Below are 13,782 nucleotides of genomic sequence, written 5' to 3'. Positions count from 1 at the left end.
AAAGGATGGGACACTTGGTGCTGTTAATGGTGGATTTGGCAGTGCTGGGTTAACAGTTCGATATGATTATCCCAGGAGTCTTTTCCAACCCAAATGATTTTATGATCATTCTGTGCAGAACAGCATGTTCAATACAGCCTCCTCTAACAGTTAAAGGAGTAGAAAAAATGTTTGACTTGAACATTGAGATGGCTTCATGAGTTACAGAATTTTCTGTTCACCATTTGCTGCTGATACTTTATTTACTTTATACTCCTCAGCAAACTGAGGAGTAGTGAGGTGCTGCTGGCATCAATTTGTCTCTCCTGAGATTTTGTGCTCGTTTGATGTTCACAAGTACCAGCTATTCGGATGTCTCCTGTGATTCTTCTGACACTCACTCACCAATCTTAACCCTTCCTCAGGGTGTGCTTCAGATATCTGGGCTTTGTGTTGGAGCTTGTTTCTCTTCAAGTATTGCAGAGGACTTGTCCTGACAAATTTTGTTACATGCTGATTAGGTTGTGCTGTATGTATTTTATTTGCATGTTACTGGTCTGGTTTTTCATGACTCAGTAGTGTGGGAGCAAAGGGAGAGTTGGTTACTGAGTCACAGTAAGGATTTAATTGCGTTGCTTGTTTCCCATTGGTGCTTTTTTTGGGTGAAACTACTTAGGAGCTGAGACTGTGTTGCAACAAGTGCATCTTGTAGTCACAAGAATACTTGAAGTTCCTGGGGAAAGAGAGGGAACCCCCCTAATACAAACACATGCCAGTTCATTTACTTCATGTAAGTTGTTACCTGATAGCTGGTTTTGGTTCTCCCTGCTGACAGGGGGAAGCTTGTACAGTGATGCTCTGAAGGCATCTTCGGTTTTAAATCCTGGCTTGAATCTTCAGTTTGATGATTCAAGCCTGGTGGTTTTTTTTTCAGGTGAGTGAGCTTGTTTCTGCTTGAACTTGGGCTGGCTGCAGAGAGCGGGTTCACATGGAGTAATTGCTCAGGTGTGGTACATCTCTGTGCCTCTTGAATCAGCAGCCTAATTCTCTTGCACTCGGAGAAAGCAAGAGAATTTCATTTGAACAATAAGATGGTGTGTTGGCAGAGAGAAGTTCTAGGAAAACACAAATTAGGATTCCAAAATAAGTTTAACAAAAACAAGGACCAAACTTTGAGAAGCATAATGCACCAAACTTGGGAGTATCATGTTTTAGTGTGAGATGAGGAATATACGTCACCTTGGAAGAGCTGACAAAATAATTGGTATTTTGAAGAAGAATGGCTTTGTACTTCTTTGAAATAGTCATCTCTGGTGTTACCCATAAAAAAGTGGCTTCACACTAAAGTTTTGTCTACAGAATTGTTAGCTTATGTAGAAATCTGTTCAGGTCTGTTGTGTGGCTTCACGGGTGATCCCCCTTTAAAATAGAGGTTCAGAACTGCGTGGTTCATTGGAGGTGTGTCTGTTGCAAGAGGTGCAGTAGGTCTGCGATGGGAGATGCACTGGGGCACTTGTCGGTGCTTGCCGTGCGGGCTCTTAACGCATCTGTTCTGTGTGTCCACAGGGCATTGACTCTGGGAGGAGGACTGCCGCATTTGGAACACCTGAACCTCTCGGGGTGTCTCACTGTAACTGGTGCAGGCCTGCAGGAGTTAGTTTCTGCATGTCCGTCTCTAAAAGATGAACACTTTTACTACTGTGACAACATTAACGGTAATGTCTTTCTGTGAAGATGTGATGCTTTTCTGGGGAAGGATGCTTGGTCTAGGAACTTTTTAAAAGAAAAAGAACCACCAAAACCTCACCTTATTTAATGTCTGTGTAGCACTGGGTTTCACAGATTAATTACAAAATTATGACTGTTAAATCAGTTTTACCTAATTTTTGTGGTTTTTTTTTGTTGTAACACTAGTAGAGTTGTGTAATACAGAAAAGCATTTTTAGTGCCTGTATCTCTTAACTTAGCATAACTAATAGGGGTAGAACATAAGTCTCCATACAACTGCTGTTACACTCTCGTCCTGTCCATATTTCCACTGTAAACCATGCAGTTGTATGTTTTCTGTATGGTCATAACCTCAGACAGATGCTTCATTAGGTTGGTACCAAAGCAGAGATTTTTAGGAAACCAATGATATGTGGTTTGCCATGCAAACCTCCCATATTGCACTAGTTTTGGTATAGGATATTTTTGATTCTACCATCACACATCCTTATGGAAAATGTAATTCAGTTTTTTTTCCTCTGGTTTTGCTTGAGTTAGTAACTTAGGGATGGATCTAAGCTGGAGAAGGATCTGTATAAATGCATAAAGTCTGTTAATGGTGCAAGTGTTTTCAGTGTTTACCACAATGGAATCTAGTCTATTTAGTCCAGTAAGCATTCCTAGCATTAGAGATGGGAGCCATGGTGTGACTGGTATTCTGTGTGTGAATTTAAAACAGGTAAGTGCAACAGAAGGCAAAGGAAAAAGAAGATAACCGAGTTCACAGGCCTGTGAACACATCTAATTGTGTGTAAACTAAAAGTGTATTTCCTGGTAGTTCATGGTGTCCATCTCAATAATTTGCATCTGTATTGAGATGCAGCCCCAGGTGTACCAGATGCCTGAGCTTTGGTATTGCAAGTAAATCGGTACTGATATTTGGGTATTCAAGCCATTGAAATTGATACAAGGTGATGCACTTGAATTGGATTATAATATTAGAAGTGAAAGTATTAAATCTTATGTTGTTTCCATAATTTTTGCACTTTGTACACTTTTTTTGACACTGCTTTTTTTTTCTTTTGAGACGCTTGCTCTTTGTTACTTCCTTGCATTCTGTCTAGACTGCAGCATCTAAAAAAATATTTTCTGTTGTCTTTCATTTCCACCTGAAAATTTTAAGGTTCTTTTTTCAGAAATCCTTCACCGACTCTCTTTCCTGCATTATGTTGAGTTTAAAGATGTCTTCAAAGACCAGTTAGAATCCTGTTCCTTTTACATCTGATTGCTTTCTACTTTTCCTCTGTTTATACTTCTGTCAGTAAGACCAGACATAATTTGTTCTCAGACATTTCTGTTTTTTATCGTGTCCCTATAAAATGCATCATAACATCTTTGTATTAGTTTACAATGCCCAAATCTGTGTGTGAGTCCACCACTTTAAAGCTTAGCTGTTTCTTAGTATCCTCAAGAAATTATTTAAATTTAAACAGAATATTTTTAAATTATTCTGTAAAGTTGTCTGATCCTCTTTCTGTTTATTTCCTTCTTTTACTGCCTGCTGGAATCTGTGAGCTTATAAGCTCTGCTTAGTTCTCTAAAGCATCATGCATGCCTTTGGATAAACAGTTATTCCTGTAGGGAGAAGTGCACAGGACAGTGAGGCTATAATGGTCTGACTTCTTACATCTGTGGAGAAATAATGTCATCTCAGAAGTTCATGGCTTTATGGAAAGCAGCCTTTATAAATGAAGTCCCTGCAGTTCTGTCTGGGTTTTGTTCCTTGTATTTTCAATCAAACTCCATTGTGATAAGGCTGTTCAGTGTGCAACTGATGTGTTATTCCATTCTGTGGGCAGCAGGATTCCTACAGCAGCTGTTTCTGTATCATTTGGCATTCCCAAAGTAACTAGGGAAAGCAGTAGCTGTTTCATTTAAATCAATCCATATCTGTAGCTGTTTGCTTACTTGCACATTTACAGATCGTGTTACTAACTGCTGCACGACGTTTACTGATCTGTAAGCATGTACAGAATAATTTTATGATTTTCTTTGCCCACCAGCTTATCAGTGATTGTTTTCGGGGAAGGAGGTGTACTCTGAGCTCAGAGGTTGGAAAACCTGTTGGTCTTGCAGAAAAAAAACTGAGCCAACAGCATGGAGTTTAGTCATCTATGAATAAAAAAGATACATCTTTGTCATCTGGTGATGAATAAGGGCTTTACTGTTACCTGCAGCTTATTTTCAGATTTTTTTTTCCCTATAGACTAAGCCTAATGGAACCCCTTAGACACAACCCAGCTTCATTGGAATTTCTTTGTGGAGGGTTTGATGCACATGTTTGGTAGGCACATTGGTTGCAATTTCTGTATTTTCAGCAGGTGCTGTTTTACCTTTTTAATAGAGCAAGACTAGAAAGATAGAGCAGCTATGGTGAGGTAGTTGGGTTTTAGTCTGACTCCTGTTGCGCACCAGTAACATGGTACAGTTTTTATGACCAGAAACCATGAATTTGCATATACTTCCAGGTCTATTTTGTGTTTATTTCCTGTTAGCTTAACTTCAATTTCTGGTTTGCATATTAGTGTTTAGGATCTCTTACATTTTTCGCAGTGCTGGAAACTTGGAGTTAGATAACCCTCAGCTGCAGCTGAAAACAAACCTGTCAGTGTACATCCCTTCTAATGGCTGATTTCATTTGTCTAAAACAAATTTGGTTTTGGATCACACTGAACTCAGCAAGAGGAGTTTATTGTTTGAGTTATATCTTGCCACTGAGTTCTTATTTTTCTAAGGCTGTTTTGTGCAGCTGTGTCCATTCTTCTGACTCGTTTCTCTGTTTCAAAGCCCAGAGTGCTTTCAGCTTTGGCATTATAAAAATGGGGCTCCCTAATTTCTGCAGCAAGTAGCTCTTTGCAGCATTTAATTATTATTCGGTTTCTAGAGCTTTGTTTTAATTATGTAGTCCTCAGGTTCTGTAATTAAAGAAATAGGGCATTAATGAAATAAAGTTTGATTATAATTATTTACTCTTCAGGCATTTAAAATGTCACTGGTCATAGTTGCTCTATCTTTCAGCAGTCAAGCCAAGACTTTGCAAGTTCTTTTAAGGTGTACAGACAGCTGTGTGCAGACTTTCATGCGAACACAGTGTTCCAAGTGTAGGTCTCAGTCTAAATTCTGCAGATTACCAGTGTACTCACAAATCTCTGAAAGGATATTATATGGTGGTGGCAGCTGGTTATTCTGGCAGGAGTGGTTCTTTTAATATGGTCTTGGTCTGTGTTGTCATGTATTCTTGGTGGAATGCCAAACTTCTAGAGAATTCCGACTAATTTTTGTTCTACTAGTCCACGTAACAAAATGGAGTAATCAGATAGTTCTGCTCCTCTCCTACATTAGCAAATGTGTTTATATGTTCACCACAAGTAAACAGACCTCACCTCTATACTGAGTCCCCTAAGCGTCAGTAATCAGATGTGCATGTAAAGAGCATTACAGTAATCCAGTTTAGAAGCAACTAAACCAGTAATGTAGACTGTGTCAGGTTAGATGAGACTCTGATTAACTTTTCTTTCCCAGGTGAACCCAAAACACATTTAATTTAGCCCTTCACTGCTAGCACTTACTAGGCTTTCACAGAGGGACCCTTTACAGAGGGAAATATGCTTCACCTTATGATCCACTGCATGTACTGTTCCTTCTCCACGCTTCCATCACATGTTGTTTTAAAAGACTACACTTTGGGCTTCTTGTTAAGTCCAGCAGTGATGGTATCTGGCTTAATCTCTGTCAGGATGTTTTATTACATGAGCCAGAACCTGACACTGCAAGTACCCAGTGGTTACTTGCTACACTTGCCCATCAAAACTGTCATAAATTCATTCAAAATCATCAGCTGGTCCTCAAAGTGTGCAGTCTGTGAAATTGCTGTATGGAGCAGTGTCCTCCTGGATACCTGGTGCATTGCTAACTGGGCTGTGCTGAAAGCAATAATGGGCAAATGAAGATGGGAGATAGCGGAACAGGTTGCCCAGAAAGGTGGTGCAAGACTCATCCCTGGGCACATTTGGGGTTAGGCTGAAAGGGGTTTCTGAGCAAACTTACCTAGTGGAAGATGTGCCTGATTATTGGAACTAGGTGACTTTTACAGGTCCCTTCCAACCCAAACTAACCTGTGATTCTATGGAAGTGATTAATCTCTACTGTTAGGTTGAAATGACCATCACTTGGGACAATATAAAGGAATAGATGCATTTCCCATATTGCTTAACCTAACGCATCAATGAGGTGAGAGGAGCTGGAGACTTCATATACAGAGTCCAGGGGAAACAGAAGACAGTGTTCTTTGGGCAAGATTGAAGAGGCCATTTGAATTTAAACAGAGAATACTAAAAAAAAGTCTAGTCCAAATGAAGTCAGTAGCAAAGACTGGGGAAGTCAGAGGTTACAAAGCCAAAAAGATGTAGCCAAAGGTCAATGGTAGTAAATAAAGCCAGGGAAACAAACCCAGTGTCCATGGCTGTCAAAAGTAAAGGCATTTGAATTTTGCTGTCTGTACCAAATGTAAAAGAGAACTAAGCACTAGGGATTTTATAGAGGAGGTAAATGACTTGATGGAGGAGATCAGCTGACATGTCAAACCATAAATAACTCAAACCTAGATAGCCTTGCTGTTAAAACAACCATTAATGTTGTTTTAACTTACTACCTTGTTATAATAAGCATAAAATACCCTCCAAATTATGGGAATTGTCCATATATGCTAAGAAAGAGTACAGGGAGGGCAGATTTCAGAAGATACGGTTGAACCCTCAATGTTTCATTTTATCTGAATTCTTTATTACAGGCTATAAAGGAAAGTTAGTGGTGGTATGAGGATTAGACATAGCACAAGAAATGCAGTTTGGGAAGAAGGGTGAAATTTCACTGTGATATGCTTAATGTAATTTGTAAGTCAGTGACTAATAAATTGGGAAATGACCATAAAAGCTTTTCAGATGGTCCAAGTATCCAAGTTTTTCAGATTTTAAGTTGCTGTTAGAGTGGTTTAAATTTAAAACCTGAAAGCTAAAGATAGTCCTAAAGATAATCCTAAAAACTAAAGGATGGGAAGAAAGGGCTTAATGGTCACTGTTAGGAGAGGAACCTGGGAGGTGACAACTTTCTCCCTGTTCCCCTCCCAAGAGTTCTGTGCTGTTATTCAGCATTTCCCTTGTCTTACAGTGTAAGAAATGCACACAGTAATTTCCACGTTTTTAAGTGGTGGTCTGTGGTCTTCAAGTAAGGATACTGATGATTTCTAGAAGCTTTGCTATAGCTGTATGTGTGGTTGAAGGTCTGGATGGTTGGGAGTAATCAAACTGTGATTGCATGAAATGGAATTCAGAGCTGGCAGGTGCAGTGTGGAGATGATTTCAGAAAGCTGTTGGTGCTAATTCTGAGATCTTTCCTCTTTGCAGCAGCAGGCAAAAAAGCCACCAATGTTACCATTGTCAGGGTGGTGAGAACAAGATAGAGGGTGCTGTGCATGGTCCTGGAAGCCTTGAGGCACTGACATGTGGAGCACTGCATGCGGGTTTGGTCTCCCCATCCTGAGGAGAGTATACACTGCAGTTACAGAAGATACAGAAAAGACCTTCTAAAAAGTTAGGGAACTGAACACTCAAAAGGCTGGATGTTTCAGTCTGGGAATGAGATGGCTGAAAAGGGGCATGACTGTTACAGAACTGGGAAGGCAGTAGATGAGGTGAATGTGCCATGGTAATTCTCCAAATTTTGCAGTGTTAGAGCTCAGGGGCACTGGGTGAATTTTACACAGATGCACAGTGTAGTGAACTTCTGGAACTTGGTCCTGTGGAGAGTTGTGGAAGGAGGTTTAAAAAGAGGTTAAAAACCCGCATACACAACTGAGCCATAAACAAATACTGAAGGAAATGGACTTCAGTGTCCCTGATGCAACAGTTGGGGTGCTGGAAAAACACAAAAGGTGTGCATGATAGACTTATATCATGTCCCTAGACACCAGTTGCTGTTGCCAGTGGTGAAGGTAGTGTTAGATGGAGCGTTGGTCAGACCTAGAAGTTTGTATGTTCCAGTTAGGAGCATGAGGAATAACAAAATGAGCAAGAAAAGGATGGAAAAAATACTGAGTTATACTGAGAATTTCCTTTCTTACGATGTTGTGGTTCTGTATGTTTTGTCAACAAGCATTTTGCTAGAAATGTGATAGTTGCTCCAGAATCACTGCTGTGCTGTGTAGTTGTGGCAGTGTTGGGGAAGGTCAGCTACGACTTGGAAAATGCTGCTGCACAGAACATGCTCTGCTGAACCAGCTGTTCAGAAGCACCGAGTCTCCTTTCTAAAGGACTTACGAAGAAGCTTTCAAACTCTAGCTCGTAAGTGACGTGGAGGATCAAAATTTAGTTCAGGTGAATGAAAAGATTTGAAAAGGAAAATGAGTTTATTGACCAGTGAAAAGTTCACTATACTGTAACCATAGTCTTTCATTACAGTTTCAGGCTTTATTCAGTCTCATGTATCTTAGCTAATTTTCAGTATAGAGTATTGCTTATTGGTCTGTGGCATGAAGTAGGAAGCTGGTTTCAAGACTCCAGATTCTTGGAAATTAATTGAATTATGGCTTTACTGTTGAAGGAGGTAAAAAAAGCCAGATATGGCGTAGTGCCCTAGTTCATTAAAAGATTTTGTTAGAATTTCTAAATACATTAAAAACACCTGAAATATTTGTTGACTTGTTTCTCATACAAATGGGGAAAATTTGTGTTGTCCTGGTGAGGTCTTCACCAGCTTGTTTGAGTTGGCTCGGTACCCCACTTCCAGTGTTTGTTGGGTGCCGGAGTTCAGCCAGCCTGAGTGTAAATGGGTCTCAAAGCAGGCATATGGCTGGAGGAAATAAAACCCTGTTTGAATAAATACAGTAATTTCTTATCTCATGGTCACTTTAACCTTTTACATGAAAGGAGTAAGTGAAGGTAAGTGGAGGTGGGTAGAGTTACAGTGTTGGTTTGTTTTTTCTGTGCTTGCAACTCATTCTTTCTGAACGGCTATTTTTAGCCTTACGGCTTCTGATGATTGCAGCAATGCTAAGGTGGATTCTGTCTTTAGTTTTTGAATTTCCAGTCAAGAGTATGTGAGAGTCTGGCCAACCATGAAGTGTTCATGGAAAAAAAATCAAAAACTTCCAGGCTAAAAAACCGTTTCCATTACCACAGACATAGTTTTGGAGGTTATAATTTCTTTGGCAATTATCATGTGAATTTGAAAAATGGGAATTAAAAATACATTGTCAAAACCACTCAGTTCTGAAGCCATGGCAGCTTGTGTAAAGTTGCTCATTTAACGTTGCTTATGGTACTTCTGAGTAATTTGGGATGTGTTATTTTCATGGGACTAAGCTATGGAGCAAAAATCTCTTGAAAAATACTTGTTCCAAGTGAGATTTTTACACCATGATAGTACTGGCAGCGTTTCAGACTTCACAGTACTGAATGAAGTGTAGTGCATTGTAAAAAATGAGTTGTTTTCTGAATCACCAGTTTATGAGAGTTATGAATCTAAATAAGTGGGTGTTCCTTCTTTTCACGTTTCTGTTGTTTTTGTGCAGGTCCTCATGCTGACACCGCCAGTGGATGCCAGAATTTGCAGTGTGGTTTTCGGGCCTGCTGCCGCTCTGGCGAATGACCGCTGACGTCTGATCTTTCGGTCTACTTCCTTTAGCTGAGCAGGCTTCCTCTCATGCACTTTACTTACAGCTCGCATCTTGTGTTAACAATCCTTGGAGTGAGACTTGTTATACTAGCCTGACCCTGCCCACAACTTCAGAATCTTAATTATGAGTGTACTGTACAGTGTTGTAACAATCTCACAACCTCATTTGGCTTGAAGGGTGTTGGGTTTTATTTTACATAATTTGGGGAAGATGGGAAAATCTTTAGATTTTTTTTTTAATGCCACTTTATTCCAGTTTTGGCACTTAACTGTACTTTACTGAATTATTTTGTGTTAGGTGACTTTCTTTTTTTAATTTTGAATCCGTAAGTACAATATAAACCTCTGCAGAGAATTTGAATTTTACTGTTTGCATTGGGGTAACAATTATACATCTTTAGGAGCCTGGTTCCTTCCCCTTTTCTCTCATCCTGAAGTTGTTCTTTATATTGCAAAGTTAGGAAAATTGCCACCTTCCTTTTGCATTTGGTTTTGTATTTGGGCTTGAAAGACATAAATAAAACATTCCCACCAATAAAAAATGTGTCCAGTGGTTAAATATCTATGCTTTTACAGTGCCATGCCAGCAAGCAGCAGAGGTTGGGCAGGTGGGTGGGTGTTGTCATGGTTGCAGAGCTGTGAGCTGTACCGTGTGCATGGGGGTTTTGGTTTGGTTTTATGGTTCTCATGACTACTGCCAAGTTGCATTTTTGAAACACCTTCCAGGAAAGTCAGTTTTCATTAATCTGAACTCTGTGAAAGACAGCAATACATTTTCCCCCTTGCTTTGATAGTTAAAAAGATTCCTCTCTGGACAGTAGAGACTGGCGGGGAGCAGAAATTCTGTTGTGATGAATGAAACATGTACTAGGAAGAGACGATTAGTGCATGAGTTTGTGTGTGCGGTGGTATGAGGGATAGCCCACTGTGCGAGGGATGAGTACTGTAGCCCGTGGCAAGCTGTAAAGCAATGGCCACCTGCTCATGGCTGGCACAGTTGCAGGCTGGATTTTCTATAGCAGAGGAGGAGCAGGTGTCTGCTTTTGTAGAAGGTAAACAGGTTTCTTTCTTTCTCCTATCCTTCCTAAGTTTTAGGACTGACAATACAAGCTAGTAATTTTTGCCTGTTTTCCTATCAATTCTTTAGAGTAGTATTTAGAATTACATCAATTATTTTGAGTAGTATTTATTTAGAACGCCAGTTATGGTGACATAGTAGCTTTCAAGATTCTAGGTGTCTGGAAAGTTGGTGTGCAGAGCTGGAGGTTATGATAAACTGCAAGTTTTGCCACCATCTTGGTCATATTAAACTGAAGAGTAAGGTAAGAAAAACACTAGTGAGTGCAGACAAAGCTGAGGATGGAATGAGCTACAGATACACCGTGGAATAAACCTGGGAGATGCCATCTGTGTCCAGCACTGTCATATGATGACAGTGTACTCTCTAGTGGGGCTTGTAGAAGGGTGGCAGCAACCCCTGCCTCTCAGCTAGTCCTTGAGTGCTGAGAGAGCTGTCAGACACTATAGTGAGGCCACTCATGATCGTCTTTGAAAGGTCATGGAGATCAGGAGAGGTGGCTGAGGACTGCAAGAAAGCAAATGTCACCCTGGTCTTTAAAAAGGAAAAGGAGGAGGACCCAAGGAACTACTGTCCAGTTAGCATGACCTCCATCCCTGGAAAGGTAATGGAGTGTCTCATTCTGGAGGCCACGTCTCTTCACATGGATGACGGGAAGGTGATCAGGAATAGTCAGCATGGATTCACTGTTTAACCAACCCACTTTCTCTCTATGATGAAACAATTACCTGGAGGAATAAGGGGAGAGCAGTGGATATTGTCTACTCTGACTTCAGCAAGGCTTTCAACCTCCCACAACCTCCTGACAGGGTCAGGAATGAGTGGACAGTGAGGTGACTTGAGAACTGGCTGAACAGAAGATCCCAGAGGTTTGTAGTCAGGGGCACAGGGTCAAGTTGGAGGCCTGCCACTGGTGGTGTCCCTCAAGGTTCAGTACTGGGCTAACTTCTTCACTGACTGGGATGAAGGTCCAGATGCCTCCTCAGCAAGTTCAGTGACAACACAAAGCTGGGAGGAGCTTTGGGCTGGTTCCCTGAGTGCTGTGCAGCCCTTCAGAAGGAGATGGGCAGAAAGGAACCATCTGGAATTCAACAAAGGCAAGTTCAGGGTCCTGCTGAACACAATGACTTACATACTAGTAAGTGAATTTGGTTTTTAGTTAACTAATTTTTTGATAATCTTCTACTTGCAAGTTTGCTAACTTGCTGACAAGGATTTCATACTCCTAAGTAATTTAATCAAATTCTTGTATAAAAGGAATGAGCTTCTGAGTTTTAATAAAAATATTTATTAAATCTTTCATCTTTAACTTCTTAAGAAAATGTCTTCCACCTTTAAATGGTGCTGGCATTATACAGACATGAAACACAGAGCAGGATATGAACCAACCTCTCAAAAATTGAAGCGTGGTCTCTTCACTGATGGCTCTTACGTATAGGAAATTTATTCATAGCTAAAAATTCAAGAACTGAGGTACAGGAAATTTTTATTTACAAGTGTCTTTCGAAGAGGAAGAACATCTGTAAATAAATTCATTAGCTACAGGGATACCAAGGAAACATTTTACTCTGCACTGTCACTTATATGTGGACGTGTAATGCTTTAAGAGTGTGAGGTCCCAGAGGGAGCTATAAAAGACTATATAAAAATCACCTACTAATACTGGAAATTTATGCTGTCAAGTCTTTTCCTTATCAGTAATTAGTGGTTTTAGGGCAAATAAAGCTACTAAAAATCATGTTGTCATTTGATTTTTAAAACATTTGGAATAGTTCAGCAGTGAGAGAAATAATATATTTACACCTATATAAGAAAATTTCTTGCAGTATTCAGACTGGTTTATATTACCTATTTCGCACAAGTGAAGCAACATAAATCCATACAGAGAGAACATGTTGGGGATAAGCATGAATATACACAGCCAGAGCAAATTCAACATTGGAGACATCAATGGTGTGAACTCCTGTGCTGTGTACTGCTTCTATTAAAGGTCTCACTTCAGAATATGGCATATGAATAGGAAATCCAGAGACCTGGAAAAAGAAACAAAAACATGTAAGAAGAAAAGATGAAGGCACCTGAATAAATACATAGTTAAAAAAAATTTACATGCTGCGTAAAACAAATTCTCTACTGCCAGCCTAAGGTGATGCAATAGAAGAACCTATGTTTCTATTTTGATAATAACTCCCTTTTTCACATACTCCAGGCAAGCTTCTGCCATTTTTCCTCTTTAATTTGGTTTAAGTTCAAAGGTGAAGTTCTTTAGAATCCACTAGAATAAAGTTATATTAATGAACACACAGTAGAGTTTCACTGCTTTTTTTTGCCTTGCAGCTGGTTTTAAATCGCTCTGTTCTTCTGGCTTGGGATTGGAGCAAAAGTCTCTTGCTCAACAGGAACTGAAACCTCAACTCATTTTGGAGCTGGCCAGAGCTGCCAGCACTGTCACAGGTGTTCCATGTGGAAAGCAAAAGGCCCTTCCAACAGCCTGGAGGAATAATGCACAGGCACACCAGTGGCTGCAGTGAACACAGCAGTCAATTTTCTTCTGTCTTTGAAAACTGAAGAAAAGCGTGTTGTGTGGGCTCCTGCACCTGTAAGTAGACTCTGTGTAGCACTACTTGGCACCAGCAGCAGGTTCCTACTTGACCTGAGAGCTGCTGCACCAGTCTGCCCCATGGCAGGTGGTGCTGGGAGACTGCACTGGTGCTGATGTACTGGAGTAATGGCTGTTGTGCAGCATGTTTCTCCTGAACATAAGAATATAAAGTTAATTGGGTGCATTGTTGCTTTATCTTCAACATTACAAATGAAATTAACCAGATCATCACTCCTTCACTCTATGAATATTAAAATGGTTTATCTTTGATAAAAAATCTCCTGTGAATTTTGGTAGTAGAAGAAATAACTAGCCTAGGACACTCTTCTATACCATAGAGTAGCAATACTAAAACCTAGGGATTTAACTTCTTGCTTCTATGCATAAGTCATTTATGTTCACAAGTGTACCCTGTAATCTCCCAGCTGTTTTTGCAGCTCTGCCTGATGGTCATCTTCTATATCTTTGCCTTGATTTTGTTCCAGCAGCGGCAAGAAGTTACGGAGGGTGGAGGTGCAGTATCTGTTCCAACGTGTTGGGCGCATTGGTCTCCATTCCATAATCTTATCCTTTAATATTTTTTCAATCCTGCAATAAGATAGACTGATTATTACAATTCTAGTATTGGACATCTGAACTGATCTCCCTTGGCAGACAGTAGGGATTCTGAGAACCACACATGACC

At 40.2% G+C, this 13,782-nt stretch overlaps 2 protein-coding genes across 4 annotated transcripts in view; one reads left to right on the top strand and one right to left on the bottom strand.

The window, feature by feature from the left end:
• FBXL5 (F-box and leucine rich repeat protein 5) overlaps positions 1 to 9,959 on the top strand; it is a 32,484-nt gene extending 22,525 nt beyond the window's left edge. For both annotated transcript variants that reach the window (XM_004186175.5, XM_072928015.1), the window contains 2 exons: positions 1,546 to 1,694; positions 9,314 to 9,959. In XM_004186175.5, coding sequence (XP_004186223.5) covers positions 1,546 to 1,694; positions 9,314 to 9,390 — 226 coding nt within the window. In that variant the 3' untranslated portion in view covers positions 9,391 to 9,959. The remainder of the gene's footprint in view (positions 1 to 1,545; positions 1,695 to 9,313) is intronic.
• CC2D2A (coiled-coil and C2 domain containing 2A) overlaps positions 9,646 to 13,782 on the bottom strand; it is a 53,231-nt gene continuing 49,094 nt past the window's right edge. For both annotated transcript variants that reach the window (XM_012573594.5, XM_030270767.4), the window contains 2 exons: positions 13,508 to 13,685; positions 9,646 to 12,528 (listed from right to left, as the gene is read on the bottom strand). In XM_012573594.5, the coding sequence (XP_012429048.5) occupies positions 12,340 to 12,528; positions 13,508 to 13,685 (367 nt within the window). In that variant the 3' untranslated portion in view covers positions 9,646 to 12,339. The remainder of the gene's footprint in view (positions 12,529 to 13,507; positions 13,686 to 13,782) is intronic.

Source organism: Taeniopygia guttata, chromosome 4, assembly GCF_048771995.1.
Source record: "Taeniopygia guttata chromosome 4, bTaeGut7.mat, whole genome shotgun sequence".
NCBI lineage: Eukaryota > Metazoa > Chordata > Aves > Passeriformes > Estrildidae > Taeniopygia > Taeniopygia guttata.
Note: the sequence above shows the minus strand (reverse complement) of the source record. Positions and strands in the feature narration are given on the sequence as shown.